The following is a 22,946-nucleotide window of genomic DNA, read 5'->3' as shown; positions in this document are numbered from 1 at the left end:
TTTGTGTATTTCAAATTTTCCTAAACTACAGAAATGAAGTTTTCATATAAAGTTTTTAAAAATTCATATACCATAGAGAGCACCTCAGAAAAATTCCAAGAACAAACAAAATATCTGATAAAATTATTTAAACATTAGAAACTTCACTTACATACCAACTTTCAAAAACTCAGATTAAGAAGAAACTTTAATTAGCACCACTTATATCAGTGTGAACTATTTATAATAGTGAAACAGATATTATATACTAGTTAATTCTCAAAAGTATGTAAATACATGTTTCTTTTTCTGTTATACTTGAGAGCATACTTATTTGGAAAGAGGAAAAACAGACACTACCTAACAGGAAGCCAATAAGAAGTCACAATATACGTATTTATCCCTATATTTAAAGTATTAACCATTTCTTTAAAAGATTAATAAAGCAGGCAGAATTTTTCATTGAATGTTCACAAACCATTATTCCAATGTAGTGCCGGTAATGCAGGGGTAATGGCCCGTCCATTTGCAGTAGATAGTGTTGAGTTTTTAAGAAACTTTCCAAATACTGTGGGTGAAAAACCATCACTAATGTAATGTTATCCAAACGACCCAAAGCAGCAAAAGAATCTGCAAATAAAGCATGCATTTGTGCGTCTTCAGTCCCCACCTGAAGAATCTGTATAAAAGAGAGAAAACCAGGATTACATAAATTGTAAATTGGTGTTAAAAAAAATATGCATGCACTGCATTCTAAGTATCATCTAGAAGCAGATTAAATTTGGCTTAAGAGAAGAGAGGGGTTACAAATTTAACTCAACTGGCAGCAGACAGAAGAACAGTCACATATTATGTAGAAGGGAATGAACATTAAAGGCCATCTAGAAAGCCTGCTTGCAGACCTGTCCAGAATCCAGATACAGAAGCATATTTAGATTATCAAACTTGCAAAGCTTGCAAACATATACTAAAGCTTTTCCTTATAACAGTGCCTACTCTCACTCAATTTAAGGAGAACCAAAACTAACTAATAGCAAACATCTGTAAACAAAGCATAGGAGTAATTACATACTTAAAATTAAAGATCCAATCGAGCACTGGTACCAACCTGTGGAGATGGTCAAGACCAAGTAACTCAGCTCTGGACATGCCTAAATAATATCTAAATATAATCAGATGGATTATCATTGGTCAAAACAAGTCTTGCCTTTCCTTGATTAAATATGGGTGTTAGAAATACTAGAAATCAACATGACTACAACAGCTTTCTAATCCCACAGATTCACTGCCAAAGCATGATTGTGATCAACTTTGCGTAAAACATGTTGTTGACTAATAATAACAACTGTGCAGATGCCAAGATGTAGGTCATGAAAGTTTTTCCTTAAAAGCACACAGTTCACTATGTACTTTCACAAACAACATACCTCCTTTTCTGGGATAAATCTGCTTGGTCCGTGTCCCAGTGGTCGAGGAATTCTAATTCCAAGTTCCTAGAAAAGAAAATTACACCGTCTCAGGCCTCCAGCAGTAAACAACATGAACTGAAGCTACAGGAAAGGGGGGGAAAACAACCAGTTGAACAGAGACAGGCTTGTTTTGGTGGTTTGCTTTCATCGTCATATATACATGCCAACCTCTCTGTTTGCATCACATAGCTGACAACAGCTTACAATATGACTCTGACTAAAAACAATGAAACCTGTTTCACTTAAACCAGAGTTTTGCATAAAGTACTTGGCAAAATGTCTAGAACAGAAAGTTCAGTACATAGCAGCCAACCCTGTGGATTGTCAGTGATACAAAATAAGACCAATGTGTTTGTACATCTAAAACACAACGAACCAAAATATCAATTCCCGTGCATCTTTTCAGGAAATAAAAAAGCAGTAACCCCTATCTAGATGTCTTAAACTAAAAGAAGTATAATTATTATTACATCTATAATAATGGTTTACAATAAGCACAGAAGTATTATGAAAAATAAAAAAGTTATTTAAATCTACAAAAGAGAAAGTACTGCAGGACATGTTTTCTCTATGGTTGAATAAAAGCAATTTTAGAGAAATTAATTTTGTTTGTGAGCCTTAAATTAAGTTTTTTATCTATAGGATTCCATCAACCTTGCTTATATTTTAGGCAAGCTCAAGTAATTGAGAAATAAATGGTTTTTTGCTTTTTGACATAGTGAATCTAGAATCCTGTACCTGGAATCTAGAATTCTATACCTTATGTGATAATGAAGTGTGGTTAACAGAAACTAAAAATTTACTGTTAAGGCTTCCATTCCCCCCGCCCCCCAATACAGTGTGCTTATAGAAACAAAATAAAAATAATTCAACCTTATTATTTTTTTTAAGGCTCATCAATCTGGTCTCTAAACAAAAACTTCTTAGTGTTTTAACTAAAGATTAACCCTTGCTTAGGTACAAATTACATTACATACAAAATTACATACAAATAGCATTTCTATCCTCTCAATACTGCTTCAAAAAATCCTTCATGATATAAATCAGATGCTTTCCTTTTAAAGAAAAAAGGGGCAGGAGGGTTAAAGCAGGACATGTGGCAGCAATTCAAGAAATCTGGTCCAAGTGAATGAAAACCTTTTGAGCAGAATGGAATTTTAAAAATTAAACAGGCAGAACAAAATTGAAGATAATCTTTATTAGGAGAACTCAGGATTCAGATTCAAAGTAGGCTATATTTGCTAAATAAATCTATAGCATATACAATTCAAATAATCTTGTATTGGAGATCAGTGATTTCTTAATTAGATTATTCCACACTTATACTGAAGATAGCAATGTTCTAACAACCATACACTTCATTAGAGGAGGCACCCAATTCATTGGTCTGACTATGTATGTGTCTTGATTTTAATATCCTATAATAAATGCAAGAAAGAAAACACTACATTTCTGCTATTCAATATATCAACTTGATATAATTGCAGCCATATATATAAGACAATAACTCTATTAGCCTTTTTAACTGCTGAATCTCTAATCTAGTTACATACAGTTCAAACAAAATATACTGGGCAAGGAGGAGGATCCAAGATGGTGTTGTAGGTAAACACCTAAACTGCTGCCTCACACAACAATTTCAAAACTACAACTAAAAGACAAAACGTCTATCACCCAGAACCACGGAAAAGCTGGCTGAGTGGAAGTTCTACAACTAGAAGGAAAGAGAAAAGAGCACTGAGACGTGCACAAGCGCTGAAAAGCTGAGGTACAGAGGCACGCGAATCGGGCTGGCGACGGGCGACTAGGAGCGCTGCTTTTTTCAACCTAAAGGGAGACAAGCTCCCGATTACTCCGAACTCCAGTTTCTGGGGAGACGTGGGGGACCCAAACTCCTACGGGGAGAAGCTGGACTGTCTGCCATCAGGTCGGAAAGTGAGAGAGGCTTGCTTGCAGGGCTGCACGCAGGAATAATTGTTTACTGTGTTGGGGTGCGGGACGTGGTCGGAGACGCAGAATCGGCTAACTGGCAGCCATCGCTGTTTGCCACACCCTAGCCTAACGACGCCCTGAGACCCCGCCCCACACAACCTACAAACCCACCCAAGCTCCAAGCAGCGGCTTTATCATATGAATGGCCTGCCCTATCACAGCTTAACCTAGCAAACTTGCAGCCCAGGTCAGACAGCTCCAAAACCTCCAAACCCCAAGCAAAGAGGAGAAAACTGTAGTTCTCGCTGTAGCTCCTGCTGGGTGGCCTCAGACAGTAGCTGACCTGCACCCCATTGGAGATCCAGAAGCCAGTGTACCTAGTGGTCAGTGTGAGACACCAGATTTCACCTCCTCACATCCATAAGTGACACATTCAAGAGGCAGACTCAGTGAGCACCAAAGCCCCACTGAAAAAAGTCCTGCACCATAAGCGTGTCTCCAGCGCAGCAGTTCTTCCATTATAGACACAGCGGGTCCTCACAGCCAATTGGCCTGGAGGTCAATTCCTCCCAGTGTACCAACAGCAATCAAGGCTTAACTACACCAAGACTTTGCACTCAGCCCACAAAGGGGTGTACCAAGAGCGTCCACCTCAGGTGATTGGGGAAGCTGAGCTACTGGCCCCTATAGGTCACCTACCACACAAAGCCACTCCATCAACACAGGGAAGCAGCAAAATGCGGAGACAAAGAAACATGACACGAATGAAAGAAATGGAGGAAAGGAAACTAATGGACGACATAGAGTTCAGAACCACATTTATAAGGTTACTCAAGAATCTTCTAAAAACCGCCGAGAAACTTGATGAGACCTCCGAGGAGCTTAGTGAGACCTTCAAGGACCTTAATGAGAATGCCAAAAAAATGGAAAATGACCAGTCAGAAATTAAGCATACACTGTCTAAAATAAAGAATATACAGAAACTCAGCTGTAGATCAACGTACCCCAAGAATCAAACCAAAGATCTGAAATACGAGAAAACAAAAAGCACCCAACCAGAAAAACAAAAAGAAAAAAGAATCCAAAAATATGAAGATAGTGTAAGGAGCCTCTGGGACAACTTTAAGCGTACCAACATCCGAATTTTTGGGGTGCCAGAAGAAGACAGAGAGCAAAATATTGAAAACCTATTAGAAGAAATAATGACAGAAAACTTTCCCTACCTGGTGAAAGAAATAGATTTACAAGTCCAGGAAGCGCAGAGAACCCCAAACAAAAGGAACCCAAAGAGGACCAAACCAAGACACATCATAATTAAAATGCCAAGGGCAAAAGACTAAGAGAGAATCTTGAAAGCAGCAAGAGAAAAACGGTTAGTTACCTACAAGGGAGCACCATATGACTGTCAGCTGATTTCTCGGCAGAAACTATGCAGGCCAGAAGGGAGTGGCAAGAAATATTCAAAGTGATGAACAGCAAGAACCTACAACCAAGATTACTCTACCCAGCAAAGCTATCATTCAGAGTTGAAGGTCAGATAAAGAGCTTCACAGACAAGAAAAAGCTAAAGGAGTTCATCACCACCAAACCAGGATTATATGAAATGCTGAAGGGTATTCTTTAAGAAGAGGAAGAAGAAGAAAAAGGTAAAGATAAAAATTACGAACAACAAAATGACATCAAATACATACCTACCAACAAGTGAATCTAAAAATCAAGTGAATAAAAAATCTGAAGAACAGAATGGACTGGTGAATATAATAGAATCAGGGACATAGAAAGGGAGTGGACAATTCTCAGGGGGAAGGGGGTATGAGGGGTGCGTGAAGAGATTGGACAAAAATCTTACACCTATGGATGAAGACAGTGGCGGGGGGTAAGGGCATGGGGTGGGGTGGGGAATCAGGTGGAGGGGAGCTATGGGGGAAAAAAAAGAGGAACACTTGTAATAATCCGAAAAATAAAGATTTATTTAAAAAATATATATACTGGGCAAAAGTTTAAGGCTAAAATCAATATTTATCCCTTTGTATATATTTACTATCTTATTTAAACAAAATGCATTTTAAGAAAATATCCATTTAAATGGTTTATTATATATCATTTTATAACGAGACATTATTCTTGGGACTTTAGTATATAAAAAGGTGACATATCAAGTGTGGGAGATTATTCAACAAATGATCTTGGGACAACTCCAAATGAAGTTGGAGTCTTAAATCATACTTTACTCCATAGTAAATGAGTTACATTTAAAAAAATAAACTAAAAACCATTGCAGTGGTAGAACAAAACACATGAAATGGAGCAGGCTTAAGAATGCCACAAAATCCAACTCATAAAACATAGGATTGATAAATGTGATGACAAGAATACTTTCACATGGGAAAAATAAGCATACAAAGTCAAAAGCCAACAGAAAACTGGGAAATATATTTACAATTCATATATCAAAAGACTAAATTCCCTTTTTTAAAAAATATATATTTTATTGATTTTTTTACAGAGAGGAATAGAGAGGTAGAAACATCGATGAGAGAGAAACATCCATCAGCTGCCTCCTGCACGCCCCCTACTGGGGATGTGCCTGCAACCAAGGTACATGCCCTTGACCGGAATCGAACCTGGGACCTTTCAGTCCTCAGGCCGACACTCTATCCACTGAGACACACTGGCGAGGGCAAGACTAAATTTCTTTATTATATAAAGACTCCTACAAATCATTAAGAAAACCCCAATAACCTGATAGAAAAATGAACAAAGAACACAGACAATTAAGATAAAAGGAAATACAAATGGCTAAAAAGATCCTTCACAATAAAACAACTGCAACTTAACTACACTAAGATACCATTTTTCACCTAAAAGATTGTTTAAAATCTAAAAGTTTGAAAGAAAATTAAAATGTTTGATAACAGGCTGTGGAGAGGGGGTGGAGAAATATCATTCATTGCTTATACATTCTGATGAGAGTGTTTTGAAGTATGAGAAAAAACGATCAAGAAATATATAATGAGTACAAATTACTACAACTTCTGGGAGGGCGATTTGTAATAATGATCAAAATGAAACAGTCACATTCCTTTTGAATCAACAATTCCATCCTAAACATCAAGGTTACATATGTGAAATATTATAGTACATAAAAAGATAATCACTATAACATTGTTCTAAAAGTACAAGATATAAAACAACCTAAGTGCTCATCAACAGAGGGTTATTTCAATACATAGACAAGAACAGTGATTTTTAACCCTTTTCATTTCATTGCACACATAAACTACTAAAATTCTGCAGCACACCAAAAAATATATATTTTGTCATTTTGACAAAAAAATAGGTATAATTTTGATTCATTCACACCAGATGGCTATTATGTTGGCTGCTGTCATTTTTTATTTGACAATCTAAGGGAAAAAGAGGTCAGTGCCCCTGACTAAATAGTCAGGTATAGCATGTTTTAAAATTATTGTGGCACACCAGTTGAAAATCACTGGACTAGAATAACATGCAGTCTACAAAATGAGGCAGTTCCACATGGGTTGGCTTTAAAAGATCTCCAAGGTATAGAATGTGGGGGCAAAAAGCAAAGTATATAATTACTAGAGGCCCGGTGCACAAATTTCATGCTCTCAGGGGGAGGGGGTTCTCAGCCTGACCTGCACCCTCTTGCAGCCCAGGAGCCCTCGGGGGATGTCCGACTACTGGCTTAGGCCCGCTTCCCAGCTTAAGCTGGCAGTCGGACATCCTTAGTGCTGCCAGTGCGCTCGCCAGCCATGAGCCTGGCTTCTGGCTGAGTGGCGCTCCCCCTGTAGGAGTGCACCAACCACCAGGGGGAAGATCCTTCATTGAGCGTCTGCCCCCTGGTGGTCAGTGTGCATCATAGCGACCGGTTGTTCCGCCATTCGGTTGATTTGCATATTAGCCTTTTATTATTAGGATGTTCCTCTTTGTAAGGAGAGAAGGAAAAACTTAGCAATTCCACTTCTACGACTTTATTCTACAAATACATTAGCAGCATATTGTAGGTGATATATATAAACTTTTTTAATGAGACCAGATTGATAGCACATGGGCCTCAAACAAAGAGGTTGAATATTATTTTGGTTTTATTTGTATACCAAATGTATAGTCTATATACCAAAATATTATAAAACAATAGTTTTCCAGTTCTAAGAAAGTCACTACTAATGTTTCAGAAACAGAGTATTTTCCTATAGTTTTGGCAAGGGTCTTTGCCAACAGTCCTACGTAATTTTCAAGTCTTTGTAAGTCCGACTGTACAGCTGTAGGAATTTAGAGGCCATATTGGTATCACTGTCTCCCCTCTTCCTTGCCTTCATTGGCCAAACCCTTCTGCCCTGTTCCTTAGGAAATAAATTCTTTTAAAGGGAAAAATGATGCATTTTAAAACAGGATGTTAAGAAAAGCCAACATTTTTGGGAACAGATTATAGATTCATTATGCTAATAACCTCTTAGTATAAGATCACTTCCATTCCTTGATGAGGCACCAGTTTGACAAAAAGATGAATCTAAAAAAAGAAGAGGGGACAGAAGAACAGAAAAAACTAAAAGAATAAAAATGAAAAGGAGTCTCTGACATTCAAGAATACAATTTCATTGTTTTACCTAAGGCTAGTTCTAAGTAAAACAGAATTTTACCAAGCTCACCCTTGGGCTATGAGGGTCAATTTCCTACTAAGCTGAAGAAATTGTGAGATGTTTGTGACATTCTGTAAAAGCAGAAAGGGAAATGGTAGGGGGGAAGAAGAGGAAGTGGGGAAAAAAAAAGATAAGGGGAAGGAGAAGAGATGGACAGATTTTAAAAAAATTAAGGCTTTCCCCAACAGAAAGGGTCAATATCAAGATTGAGAAATACAATTACTACTATTCTAGACCTCACATCAATTATTTTCCTAATATTTAGAGGCAGGACTCAAAAGATGTCCTTTGTTTTCTCTCTTAATCAATTAGGTACCTAAGAAGGATACAAGAACAGATTAGGTACCTGAGAAGGATACAAGAACATGATATGACTCTTTCTACAAAAAGGGTTGACCTGGGGTACTCTTGATGAACCATGAGATTGCATCCCAATTTATCCTAGTCCAGATACTGGTGGGAAGCAGATCACTGATTCTATCTAAGCTTCCATTGCACACAAATTGAGTTCTAACTTCTGGGAAAAGTAAACAGATGATAATTATCCTGAAAACAGCCAGGAAGTCTGGTTAGAGGTAGTGTTTATTGAGCCTCATTATGAGTTTTTGATAACTTAAAGGTTCTTTTAGATATCACTATCCTATCTAATAAAGAGGGAATATGCTAATTGACCCTCACACCATTGCAAAGATGGTGGCACCCACAGCCAATAAGGAGGGAATATGCTAATTGACTGCCATGCCCTCAAAGATGGCAGCGCCCACAGCCACAAGATGGTGGTACCCAGTCCCCTCAGCCCCACCAGGGCGGCAGGCGCGCGGTATGGCCGGGCCTGCCCCCAGGGGGGTCCGGCCACTCCACGCGCCTGCCTCTGGAGTCTCCCAGTCCCTGCAGCCCTCCACCCTCCCAAGGCCAGTCAGAGGTACAGTCAAGCCTCAGATGGCAGCTGCCCAGCCGCCCAGGGCTGCCTGAGGCTCAGGTAACCAGGGCCGGCCAAGGCTTGCGCTGCCGGCAGTGGCAACAGCAGAGGTGTGATGGGGGCGTAACCTTCCCCTGATTGCAAGGTAGCCTCCCACCCCTGAGGGCTCCCTACTGTGAGAGGGGCAGGCCAGGTTGAGGGACCCCACCTCCAGTGCATGAATTTTCATGCACCAGGCCTCTAGTCCTATCTAATAAAGAGGGAATATGCTAATTGACCCTAACGCTGCCGCAAAGATGGCGGTGCCCACAGCCACAAGATGGTGGCGCCCAGTCCCCTCAGCCTCCCAGGGCCGGCCCGAGGTGCAGGCAAGCCTCGGATGGCAGCTGCCCAGCCGCCCAGGGCCGCCTGAGGCTCAGGTAACCAGGGCCGGCTGAAACTCGCACTGCCTGCAGTGGCACAGCAGAAATGTGATGGGGGCGTCGCCTTCCCCTGATCACTGGGTTGCCTCCTATCCCTGAGGGCTCCCTATTGTGAGAGTGGGCAGGCTGGGCTGAGAGACCCCCCCTCCAGTGCATGAGTTTTCATGCACCGGGCCTCTAGTTATTATATAATAGTATTCTTGGTCTCTAAAAGGTTGAAAGTTTCAATTTTCTGGAAAACTTACTTTTGAAACACTGATTTTTCTTAGTTACATGACAAATTAGTTACTACCCTATTTTTTGGCAGGAATTGATCCAAAAAAGGCACTGCAGGTTTTCAATAGGGTAATCATAGCCAAACTAAGTACCTTTCATAACTTCCTAAAGGTTACTTCATCTGTAAGAAACTAAATTATAGACTTCAATAAAATTTTGTCCAATCTAGATTCCAGGAAGCAAAACTGCCAAGAGAAAGTAGCCTTGTTGAAAAACAGATAGATGTAGATGCTAATCACAGCATAAACATCATTGGCTCTTGGTAAAGGTGTGGCTGGGAAAACTAACAAGGGAACTAACAGTCCTCTCCTCAACAATTCTCCTTAATCAGCATCTTTGAAAGAGATAGCAAAGTTTTCACCATCACAACATTGCTGCAAATCTCTGACACAGTATCATTAGTGTCTACTACTAACACAGTAACTTTCACAGTATGAAAATTCTTAGCAAATGTTGATAGTACCACAGAAAAACTATGTAATGTATCACTGTATGAAAGTACTATTCTAATGAGATTTTAAAAACTAAATAAAGATACTTTTATGAATATATGTAAATATTCTTAAGTGAAAGAATGAATTTGTCACAAATGCAAAATGAAAACATTTGTTGGCTTACGGCATCTATCTACTTGTAAAACTACTTAATTTAAAATACTCAGATCATTTGAATCATTATATTTTTCACACTGCACTTGGTACATCTTAAAACTGAACAGATGCTTTAATACTAATAACCACAAAATTTGATATTAATTGGAGTATGTACTTTTTAAGGCATTTCAATAAGGCAAAGATATATTGTGTAAAAGTGAAAGTTCCACCCCACTCCCCCTTCTTAAGGAGAATCATTGTCTATACCTGGGTGCTAGCCTTTTGGCATTCAAAAATTTTACATAGTGCCCTAACTGGTTTGGCTCAGTGGATAGAGCTTCCTGGATTCCCATCAAGGGCACATGCCCAGGTTGTGGGCTCAGTCCCCAGTAGGGGACATGTAGGAGGCAGCCAATCAATGATTCACTCTCATCATTGATGTTTCTAGCCCTTTCTCCTCTCCCTTCCTCTCTGAAATCAATAAAAATCAATTTAAATAGAAATAAAGAAATCTAGAAGTGTTATAAAGAAATATTCCTATTATAACAAAATATACTAGTATTTCTTTTAAAATTGTCATTTACTAGAAAATTTAGAAATATGTAAAGTTCGAGGCACATCATTTTCTAGTGTCTGGTTACTTATGAACTACTAGAGGCCCAGTGCATAAAATTCCTGCACTCAGGGGTGGGAGGGGTTATCCCTCAGCCCAGATTACGCGAGGGCACAGGCTAGGCCGAGGGACCCCACTGGTGCAGGATTGGGGCTGGAGAGGGATGTGGGAGGTTGGCCAGCCAGGGAGGGACCACGGGAGGGCTCCATGGTGTACCCGGTCTGTCTCACTCAGTCTTGATCAGCTGGACCCCAGCAGCTAGCTAACCTACTGGTTGGAGCGTCTGTCCACTGGTGGTCAGTGCACGTCATAGCGAGCAGTTGAGCGGCCTTAGCATATCGTTAGCATATTACACTTTGATTGGTTGAATGGCCAACCAGACAATTGGGACACTTAGCATATTAGGCTATTATATAGGATACTAGAGGCCCGGTACATGAATACATGCATGGGTGGGGTCCCTCAGCCTAGCTGGCGATTGGGGCGGATCGGGGCCAGCCGGCTGAGTGGAGGGACCGCGGAAGGTTGGCTGTGGAAGTGCACTGACCACCAGGGGGCAGCTCCTGTGTTGAGCATCTACCCCCTGGTGGTCAGTGCATGTCACAGTGACTGGTCATTTAGTCACTTAGGCATATATATATATATATATATATATATATATATATATATATATATATTTTCTAGAAAAATAAACACTCACTGACTTCAAAGTACTAGATTTGTAAGGCTGACTTAGGTCCCTAGGTGTGCCCTATATACTATAGTTAGAAGTTTTATGTTTCATATAAAAGCACTATGGAAGCTTGCTATTTGAAAGAGTTGTGTTATTAGTTCTTTTGCAAAGTAAATCATTTTCCTATAAAGCAGTGCTTCCTAATTTATATTCTCACATGTTGGATGTGTTAAAAATGAAATACAACTATACAAAGCTTCCTGGTTTCCCGAACACAATCCCATGGGCACAATACCATGGATAACCAATGTGCAAGCTAAAATGTATCTCTTTATCTTCCAATTTATATGGCTATATTTAGGGAGTCTAGATTTGGGTAAGAACCAGGATTCTGCCTCACAAATATAGCCAGAAATAACAGATCTATTCAAGCACCATTATTGGGGTTCATTTCTCAAAATGAGAAAGTATCTGTATGGCCTGCAAACAAAAACTATAAATGCTATTTGAACACCTTCACGGTGTTTTCTCTTTGGTAAAGTTTCCAAAGCAAGTTTTAAGAGTTTTTGTTGTTTTGTGTATGTGTGTGTGTGTGTTTTTAGGTTGTTGCATTAACTGTAAACAAGGAGCATATTATATATCCACGAGTGTTAAAATCTAGAAAAAGTATTTGCTGTTATTATACAACCTTCAAAAGAAAATGTCTTCATTTAAGTTTATGTGAATATTCAAGTATTCTCATAATGTAGATTCCATTTAAAATACTATGAATATTAAAACAGTAATTTTAGTGGGCAAAGCTGCAGATAAATTACTTTGCATTTAGATTTAGATTTCTTGAAGTAAGGCAATATACAGCAATCTGATTTCAATGCAAACTTTAATGACTACTTATTTTGTCTATTGTTAGTTTCTGAACCAAAGCCTTTCTTTCAAAGGTTATAATTGTAAAGTTATATTAGGAACTCTCAAATGGTGCCCTATTTGCAACCACTTAGGAAAAATACAAAATGTTACAATTGGCTCTTTCTGAAGGCCAATTCAGGCACAAAAGGGATGGTAGTAAGAGTAAACGTTGTGCATAACGTTATGGAGCTGGCAGAACATACCTACTCTAGGCAACATCATCTTTTAACTGACTGAAATGTATTTTTTTTCTTTGTCTTTCTCTTTTTAAGTAGGAGGCAAAGGGAGTGAGGGGTCACTGAAAAATCTGGTTTGACAGGACGCCTAGGGGGAAAAAAATCCACAGGCTGTTCTACCGTGAGACTAGAGCTTTGTTCGGTTTCTGACTTGTGGAGACTTGCACAGAAGGCAATGTTATTTACGTTTTGGAGACTTCCATTTAAACAACCGAGGCAGGTGTCTCTTCCAGCCCGGCAGGTTTTGCCCAGGGACCAGCGTGGAAAGCGTGTCCCTTCCATCATAGCCCGCCCCTTCACCTAAGGGGACGCAGGACAGCCCGAGACGCCCCGGCCGCGCAGGGCAGTTGTTTCAGGGGCGCCCTTCCAGGGAAGCATTCTCTGAAGCTGTTAGGGTGAGTCAGTGGGGAAGCCACACTACCACCCTGCAGCCCAGGTAGCTCGGCCAGGCCACCCGCCCGCCTGACCGGCCCCTCGCCCGGGTACCTCGTCCTGGCCGCGGCCCCCGCCGCACTGCTTGCAGCCTAGCAGCTCCGAGACGGCCAGAGAGGCCGTGTACGCCTCGTTCGCGGCGGTGGCCAGGCGCATGTCGGCGTGGAGACGAGACGGCAGCAGTCACCAAGAGTGGCCTGGGCGGCTCGGAGGAGGCGAGCGCCGGGTGGGAGGCAGGCCGCCGGGCTTCAGGCTGCAGCACCTCAGTCAGCTCCGACCGACTGCGGGGGCAGAGCGGGACGGGGAGGGGCGGGGCGAACAAACAAGCCGCACCGCCCAGCCCCGCTGTCACTCCGCCGCCTGGAGGCCACGAGCACCAATTCGGACCCTCGGCGCCCTGGAGCCCCGCCCTCCTAGCGCGGAGGGGCAGGCGTTGGCGGGCGGTTCTAATGCTGACCAACCCAGCGGAAAAACAACCTCCTGGGGCCCAGCTCCCCAGAGCAGCTAATTCTCAGGTCCGGAACTCCAGTCGGTTGGGAGGTGAGCGTGCACTGCAGCACGAGCCCTCGGGGCTTCATTGAAAGGCGAACGTGCCCCTGCCCCCACTACCAGCAGCCGAGAGCCTGCCCTCCCTTCACCCTTTTACCTAGAGCCAGACAGCAACCAGCCTCTTTAGACTGATCCTCACACCAAGATGAGGAATCAAGTTCATTTTACATTTTATAAGCCATTGAAATTTCCCTCTTCCCTTCCAATAATGCCCAAACAACGCAGAATGGGCCACAAAACTCAGGAAGAAGTACGGGACCATGGCCTGCCTATATTCAATGTAAACTGATTTTTGGTAAGCTATATAGAAACTATAAATATCACTCTCCTACACAGATAAGGTTAGCAGATCCCTGAATTTTCTTTTCAAGTAAATTCGAAGGCTTTAAAATGTAATGTTCCCTCATAAGTGCCTTGGATTCTAAAGAAAGAATTTCTAAAAATCTGTTGAAATTTTAAAGAAAATATAGGTTATAAAGGAACACAAAAACCTGACATTGTTGGATCCAGAACGCAAATCTCTCAAATCTTGTGTCAATACTATTTTCCTTACATGACTCCATTAACTTTTAAAAATCAACTCCTAAATTAGAACTCTTTTTACATGTTTGCCCTATGGTTTTCAAAAGCTTACATGCTCAGGTTAAAAATAAAGTTGGAACATCTGACAGAAGGAAACAAATGGAATTTAAAAATCAATAAATCTGACAGGCACAGAACCAGAACTTAGAAATGAAAATAAGTTTCAGTCTTAGAAGTGAAATTACAGTGTCTCAGACAATACTAAGTTACTCCTTTTGCTCAAACTGTCATATTTTAAAAGTAGCAGGTTAAGAATGGTTACTTTTTATTTATCTTTCCAGATAAATAAGATGTTTGTTTTCATACACTACTTTTATAAATTGTTAAAGCATCCAAAATATTTTTACTGGTCAAGAAAAGCAACTTTGGGCTGATAGCATAGAAGAAAAGGCTATAGAAACTTCCAAGCTCAGAGGGAGTTCTGAGCACATCCACAAAAACAAACATAATCAAATGCCCACTCAGCTACAAACAGGCAAAAATAAGCCCAGCAAACCATCCAATTTACAGCAATATAAGCTGTACCCTCCAAGATACACTGACTGTAGATGAGTATAGGAAACACAAATGGGCTTCTTGTATGGGGTTGTGAGCTATAAAAGTAGTTAATGAAGGAAGTATGTGAAAAATGATGATTGGTTCTAGAAGAGCTGGGCTGTGATTTTATTTTCTGGAAGGAATAAAATAGTGGGGTTAGTTATCTAGTAGAGTATAACCTTGTTTGTGACATTAAAATATGTCATTTGCAAAATGGAGAATGCTTACCTTTTATTTTTTAATGAGAGGCAAGGAGAAAGCATGCATTTAGCTAACCCAAAAATGGTTTAAAATAATTAGGTGCAAATTAAAACTGCAAACTGTATACATACAGTGTTTGATGCTTAGTGCTTGATATTTATTGAAGAAGCATATACTAAAATTGTATAGGAAGTTCCAATTAGGATTCCTTTTTTATGTTAATGAAAGTGTCAGCTTATTTATTTCAATGCTGCCTTAAATAAAAAGAAAAATAATTTAAAAGTATTTTAATTCAGTGATTTACCAAGGCCTTCTAGCAATTAAATGTCAAGATTCCTTTATGGTCTCTATTAAAGACTGACTTAAGTTCTGCTCGCTTTAATAAAGCAGTACAGTGAATTTGTTAACTCTGTTCTCCAACATAAAAAGATTGCCTCCAGCCCTAGCCGGTTTGGCTCAGTGGATAGAGCGTCGGCCTGCGGACTGAGGGGTCCCAGGTTCGATTCCGGTCAAGGGCATGTACCTTGGTTGTGGGCACATCCCCAGTAGGGGGTGTGCAGGAGGCAGCTGATCGATGTTTCTCTCTCATTGATGTTTCTAACTCTCTATCCCTCTCCCTTCCTCTCTGTAAAAAATCAATAAAATATATTAAAAAAAAAAAAAGATTGCCTCCAAATAAATCTATAGTAACCAGGAATACCAACAAATTGACCTGAAAAATCACTGTAGATTTTACTTTTGGAAATGTTTTGTTTCAAATTGTTGATTAAAAAGGGGCCACATGCTAACCTGACAAACTCAGAGACCTAAAGTAACCACAAAGGATAGTATGAAATTAAAATGTTTTAACTAAAAGCAGTTTATGGCAGGTAGTCATGTCCTAGGCCAGTGGTCGGCAAACTCATTAGTCAACAGAGCAGCAAACCTCGGCTCGCAGTTTGCTGACCACTGTCCTAGGCTAAGATCTTCCCGGACAAAAGTCAATCTTTACCTTAACTAAGCCATTCTACTGTCTTTTACATCTAGGATAAAATTCCCATGGAATGTCAGGGTAACTCCTGTTTTAGTGTTTGTTCGTTTGTTTTTTTTCCAGACACCTCAGGGCACAACCAAGGCACTAGGACGGAGACCACAAATGTTCTCATTGCTATTGTTATCATGTTAATTGTCAATTGTTAACAATCCTGTACCTACCTAGGTAAAAGACCTAAGTGCCTACGTTATTTTTCATCTAATCCCAGAGGTTTCCCCCCTTTGCTTTCTTCCACTCCCCGCCCCCCCAATCTATCACCAATAGACCTCATGTACCTTGCATCTTCTCTTTTGATTGTAATCCTATCTAATAAAGAGGGAATATGCTAATTGACCATCACTCCATCACAAAGATGGCTGCACCCACAGCTGAGGCCAAGTTCCCATAAGGAGCTTTAACGAGCAATCAGCAGGGACCTGAGGCTACGCCCTCCCCTGCCCCTGTGGGGCTTGACAGGGGACCTCAGGCCATGTCCCCCACCTGGCAGAGCTTGACAGGGGACCTCAGGCTGCGCCCCCCACCTGGCAGGGCTTGACAGGGGACCTCAGGCCGCGCCCCCCACCCAGCAGGGCTTGACAGGGAATCTCAAGGTGCGCTTCCTGTCCTGGTGCTGGGGGTCCTCAAACTTTTTATTTTTTTTTAAATATATTTTATTGATTTTTTACAGAGAGGAAGGAAGAGGGATAGAGAGTTAGAAACATCGATGAGAGAGAAACATCGATCAGCTGCCTCTTGCACACCTCCCACTGGGGATGTGCCCGCAACCAAGTTACGTGCCCTTGACCGGAATCGAACCTGGGACCTTTCAGTCTGCAGGCTGACGCTCTATCCACTGAGCCAAACCGGTTTTGGCAGTCCTCAAACTTTTTAAACAGGGGGCCAGTTCACTGTCCCTCAGACCATTGGAGGGCCAGACTATAGTTTTAAAAAAAACTATGAACAAATTCCTATGCGCACTGCGGGCCCGGGACAAGTCGGCTGCTAAGCAGGACAGGCAGCGGCACCCGGCGGGCCGGATAAATGTCCTCGGCGGGCTGCATGTGGCCCGCGGGCCGTAGTTTGAGGACCCCTGGTAGGGGACCTCAGGCTGTGCCCCCTGCCCCAGCACCAGGCTGGGGGATCTCAGGCCACACCCCCGACCTGGCAGGGCTTGATGGGGACCTCAGGCCTTGCCCCCTGCTCCAGCACCAGGCCGGGGGACCTTAGGCTGAGACCCTGCCTGGCAGAGCTTGATGGGGGACGTCAAGGTGCACTTTCTATCCTAGTGCTGGGCTAGGGGACCTCAGGATGCTCCCCCCGCCCCAGCGCTAGGCCGGGGGACCTCAGGCCATGCCCCCCACCAGGTGGGGTTTGACAGGGGACTTCAGGCCGTGCCCCCCACCCCGGCACCAGGCCGGGGACCTCAGGCCGCAACCCCCACCCCAGCACCAGGCCAGGGGACCTGAGGCTGTGCCCCCCTGCCTGGCAGGGCTTGACATGGGACCTCAGGCTGTGCTCCCCACCCAGTGGGGCTTGAGGAGGGACCTCAAGGTGCACCCCCAGTGCTGGGTCGGGGGAACTCAGGCCACGACCCTTGCCCAGCGGGGCTTGATGGGGGACCTGAGGCTGCGCCCCCCTGTTGGGGTACCTGAGGCTGTGCCGCCCCCCCCCCTGCCTGGCGGGGCTTGATGGGGGACCTCAGGCCATGTCCCCCACCCAGCGGGGCTTGACAGGGCATCTGACAGGAGGAAGCTTTTCATATACATTTAACTAATTTTCTTTCATCTCTGACACTTCGATTATAGAGAAAGGGCAAATAGCATTATTAAATTACTTCCTCTAATTAATCCCCTTTTAATGTGCACAAATTTCGTGCACTGGGCCACTAGTGTATAAAATAAGGTGCAAAACTGCCATTCTCTGGAGCATTATCTCAATGCGTTGAGATTTTGCTTCCCTGCAATTGTTGACAGTTTGGCTCAAATAAACTCACAAAAATTCTTTACTGGTTTGGATGCTTCTTACATTGACAAAATCATTCAATAAAAAGTTTGTATTTTCCAAAGATTTCACTTCTTGAGTAGACTGGATATCCTGAAGGTGCGTCTCCTAATGAACCCCCAGTGCTAGGCACATGACAGGCATGTAATAAACATCTGCTACAAAGATGACCATCCTAAGTACAGAACAGTAATTGGAAAGAATTATGTTTTTGATATTTATCACAGGTTATCAATATAGGCCAGCAGCTATTTTATAAAGTCTGCTATTTAAACATTTTATTTCTTCTAAGAAGAATCCTGACATCTAATACAAGGATATTATTTTGGAAATATTTCATTCCCTCTAAAAATATTTTGGTAAACTTAACTGTATCAAAGTGAGGTTTTGCATCTGTCATTAGCCGTAATGGTTTCAACTCTAATTTTCTAAAAAAGCAAGCTGATACACCCACATAAAAAATGGAGGCAGGAAGATGAGTTCATATGAGCAGAGAACTATGAAGCATTAGGGTCCAGATTTGGAGTTATGGGTCAAGATAGGCTTCCTAAGGAAGAAACATCTGAACTGAGACTTAGGGAATTGGAAGGGAGGCCTTGGTAAGGAGAGAGGGGAAGGAGGAGGGGAGGAGGAGGGGAGGGGGAGAGAAGAGGGAGGGAGGGAGGGAGGGAAAGAGGAAGGAATGGAAGGAAGGAGGGAGGGAGAAAGAGAGTCTCTCAGTGGGGGAGTAGGGGCAGAGTTCAAAGCAACAAAACCAGCATGTTCAAAGGCCCAGAGGAAGGGGAGAGAGTGAGAGTGGTCCATTAGGGAAGCAGAATAAAGGAAGTTCATTGGGTCTGGAGCAGAGGGTATGCAGAGTAATGGATGGAGTTTAGGTAAAAAATAAACCTAAGGGGGGACTTGTTAAAGCCAGCATGTCAAACTCGAGGCCCTTGGTCCGCAGGAGGCCCATAACGAATATTATTGCGGCCCAGCCAACATAACAGTAAGAAACGTTTTAATAAAAATTTCGTAACTTAATTTTTACAATATCCTGTTATACATAATTATTAATAACGAACTACAATGTTCACTAATGACTGATTACTATAATCGTGTTGCATTCATTTCCCTTACGCACCTTACACACAGGTGCACCATTTCTCTCCACTAATACTAGCAGCGAATATTTTAGCAGCCGGTTGCCACATCATTAGTCTTGGACCGACTTGTTTGGTGTGCACAATAGGAAATATTTCACTTTCGGAAAACAAGAAAAATAAGTTTATTGGTGTTACACTTATTAATTTGTGCAGTTATTCAGTGTCTGGTAAGTTAATGTTCAAGAAAAAGTATAAATTTTTATTAAAATGTTCTCTTATTTTAATGATTACTCATTTATTTCAGCCCTTTGTATTCAGCATGTCTCTAGCAAAATAAACCTACATTTCTATGAAAATTGAAGCTTTTGTTTTTTTGCGACCCACATAAACTAAACCTTATTTGGACCATGTTAGCCTTTGAGTTTGACATGTTTGTGTTAAAGAGTCATTAAGGGCAATACATTTCATTCTTAAGTGTACTGTGGAGCTATTCAAATTTTAAAGAGTAAAATGATATCAAATTTGCATTTTAGCTAAGGTTTAGCAAAATATATTGGAAAAGGCAAAACTGGAGGCAGGAAGATGAATTAGGAAGGGTGTTGAGGCTATTCTGGCAAGGCAAGAGGGAACAGTGGGGATGGAGCAAAGGGGACCAAGGATGGGGGGTTTATTTCTCCAACATAAGTTTCTTGAGAAAGGAAATCACGCCTCATTCTTTTGTCTTTGAAGTTTAGGAGATAAATCTCAAATTATCTGCTATCCAGATCAAGTGCTTTCCCTAATCATCTGTCTTGAAAAAATTTAGCCAATTCATAAAAAAGGATAGATTTTAGTAGAAAGAACACTTACTAATCAGGCCAAAAGGCATAATCACACTTTCATGGACCACCTATTAAACCTTAAATTTCCTCATTAATCCAAGAAATTATATTAAAGTACTACAGATTTATAGATCTATTCATTAGAATTGGAATTATATTTAATAAATGATTAGAAAAACACAAAGAGCAGTGGTTTTAGCCATTAAACCAAATAACTTTAAGAGTGGGAATGGCATTCATTATATTTATGTGGTTTAAGCATGTTATTTAAAAATGTCCCACTGTCATTTAAAACATTTCATTTAGAATGAGTGCTGGTTTATAAGATTACTTCTGCTTGCTAATTTTGTCAAGATATTTCTTCTCTAGCTGATATCTTCCTGTTTTTGTATATAGAGCTTGTCTGTTAAGCACTTTTTTCCCTTTTAACATCATGTTTTGGGTACACCGAGATCCTTTTAGCACTGAACTTTAATTTTACATTGTGCTTATTTGTCTTCTACTTTTTTTCACTTCTTCAATTTAATTTTTAGAATTACATGACTTATAAAGGAGCAAGAATGTTGACAAATCTTTGCTCTCTCTCCTTTAGGGTGTTTTCTTTTGCTTATTTTTAATTCAATAATAATTGACCAACATTATATTAGTTTTAGGTGTATAACATGATTCAGTATTTGTATATATTTCAAAATGATCACCACAATAAATCTAATTAACACCTGTCACCATACATAGTCACAAAATATTTTTTTTCTTATGATGAGAACTTTTAAGATTTACTCTCTTAGTATAGGGTTTCTTCTTTTATAAATGCAGTTTTAAATCTCCACATAGGCTTCAAAAAATATAGGCCATCCATCACCCATATTTGAAAATAAGAAGTACAGTATTCTAAACAGTGTTGGTGGTTTTAAATTAGAAAATTACTTTCCCTCAAAGAATAAGCATGTTCAATCATGGTCAGGTTAATGACAATAACCTATCAATGATAATGATAACAAAAATAATAATAGGCTAATGACAGTAAGACCAGTAACTTATGAACACCTACATATCAGACACTAAGTACTTTATACCTATAAGGCAGATATAATTTGTTTTACACACTTGTAAAACAGAAATTCATAAAGTATGGGTAACTTGTCCAAGAATATAAAAGTAGTAAAATGCAACCTGAGATTAGAACCCAGGTCTGTCTGAACCCAAAGCAGCAGAAGCTGGGCTACTCCTTTTAATGAATATTTAATTTTTTTTTAAAAACTATGCATTAGCCTAAGTTCTTGACTGTGAGGAGAGGAGAAGTGAAGAGGACAGGAAGAAAGAAAAATGTAGCTCCCTTGTTTATACTCAGGGTGAGATCTGGTTAAAAAAACACACCACACACACAAAAAACAAAAACAAACAGAAATCATGGAATGAGTGATCTTGGTCTTTGAGAGCTTCTCTTCTCTATTTCTCTATCTTGTCAATCTTCTCAGTGTTTCTTCCCAGGCATTTGGTGACTTTATGCTACCTACCCAATGCTCTTTCAATAAGTAACTCACCTGAGTCTACCCACTTTTAACTTTTAAATGCTCCTTATATTATCCCTATTCCTCTTAGAATAGCTGGTAGGTATTAAGAAGAAAACAGGGTTCTTTAACTCACACTCTTTATTTTATGGAGGCTGATATCTCATACGAGTTTATTTAGTCTGTCTCAATAGAATGTAAGCGCCATAAAATCAGAATGCTTGTTTTTTTTTGTTCACTGCTGTATTTCCAATGCCCTAATGCAGCGGTCGGCAAACTCATTAGTCAACAGAACCAAATATCAACAGTACAACAATTGAAATTTCTTTTGAGAGCCGAAAACCGACTTCTGCGCATGGGCTATGAAGTTTCAATTGCACTGTAACTGCGCGCCCACACGTGGTATTTTGTGGAAGAGCCACACTCAAGGGGCCAAAGAGCCACATGAGGGCTCGCGAGCCGCGGTTTGCCAACCACTGTCCTAATGCTAGCACACAGACCTTCAGTAATTATGTACTGAATCAATGAACTCTGCAGAGATGTTTCCATTTAAAAAAAAAAAAAAAGCCTAACTCAAAAGTATAATAGTGAATTTCAAGTTCAATATTCATTTTATGAAAGATGTGGGCCATCTAGATGAACATTTTAGAAGGCTTTGGGGCCACTGTAAGCTGGCAGGCTCTGCATAGGAATCAGATTGTCCTTGGGTTCAGTTCTGCTAAGCAGCCTCCATTTTTCATAGTCTCTCCCCACCTTCTTGGGAACCCACAGATACTCCCAAGCTTCTTTAATTTTTTCCTGTGCCTGCTCTCTTTCAGGACACCAAGATAGCAGCTATATAGGTCAGACACTGCCTGTATACATACCATTGTTTGACAAGATTCATAAATGTTTTGTAACCAAGATTCATAAATGTTTTGTAACCAAGTCTGGCCTATCTAAAGTGAAATGATAGGAAAGTGTCTGTTGAGATATAAAAATTAAATGGGAGAATTTATTCAGAAATACTACAACTTTTAGAGGCTAATTACTTTTTGGCATCAGTGTTGAATTAAATAAGAAGGAATAGGTTTAATTTGGAATAGGATAAAATACAGGAAAAAGGTGAATGTAGTAGGAAATTAAGAGTACTTTATCCTATATTTTCTTAGGAGTTACTGATGGTTTTAAATAAGGAAAAAAAAAAAGGAAATGATACAAACTAAAAAAAAAGGTATCTCTTAGACTATGCATATATACTAACTATATTGCATAATTAAGAAAATTATTTATTGATTACAGAGAGAGAGAGACATCGATTTCTTGTTCACTTATTTATACATTCACTGGTTGATCCTTGTGTGTGTCCGACCGGGATCAAACCCACAACCCTGGCCTATTGGGACGACATTCTAACCAACTGCGCTACCTGGCCAGGGCTAAAATAATATTCAAGGGGCTGGATTTCATTTATACCTAAAAACCTGTGAAAATATATGTTTTTTAAAGACATGGTTTTTGTTTGTGGTGTTTTTTTTATTGATTTCAGAGAAAGGA

At 40.6% G+C, this 22,946-nt stretch overlaps 1 protein-coding gene across 5 annotated transcripts in view; it reads right to left on the bottom strand.

Moving 5' to 3' along the window:
• SESN1 (sestrin 1) overlaps positions 1-22,946 on the bottom strand; it is a 118,601-nt gene that overhangs the window by 23,325 nt on the left and 72,330 nt on the right. Inside the window, exons 1-3 of one of the 5 annotated variants that reach the window (XM_080664221.1) lie at positions 13,169-13,469; positions 1,407-1,472; positions 458-658 (exon numbers count right to left, since the gene is read on the bottom strand). In XM_080664221.1, the coding sequence (XP_080520347.1) occupies positions 458-658; positions 1,407-1,472; positions 13,169-13,270 (369 nt within the window). In that variant the 5' untranslated portion in view covers positions 13,271-13,469. Of the gene's footprint in view, positions 1-457; positions 659-1,051; positions 1,271-1,406; positions 1,473-13,168; positions 13,470-22,946 lie in introns of those variants that run through there. The other 4 variants (XM_080664220.1, XM_080664224.1, XM_080664222.1 and 1 more) reach the window with 4 other exon arrangements.

The sequence above is a fragment of the Plecotus auritus genome (assembly GCF_963455305.1).
Source record: "Plecotus auritus genome assembly, chromosome: 4".
NCBI classification, from domain to species: Eukaryota; Metazoa; Chordata; class Mammalia; order Chiroptera; family Vespertilionidae; genus Plecotus; species Plecotus auritus.
Note: the sequence above shows the minus strand (reverse complement) of the source record. Positions and strands in the feature narration are given on the sequence as shown.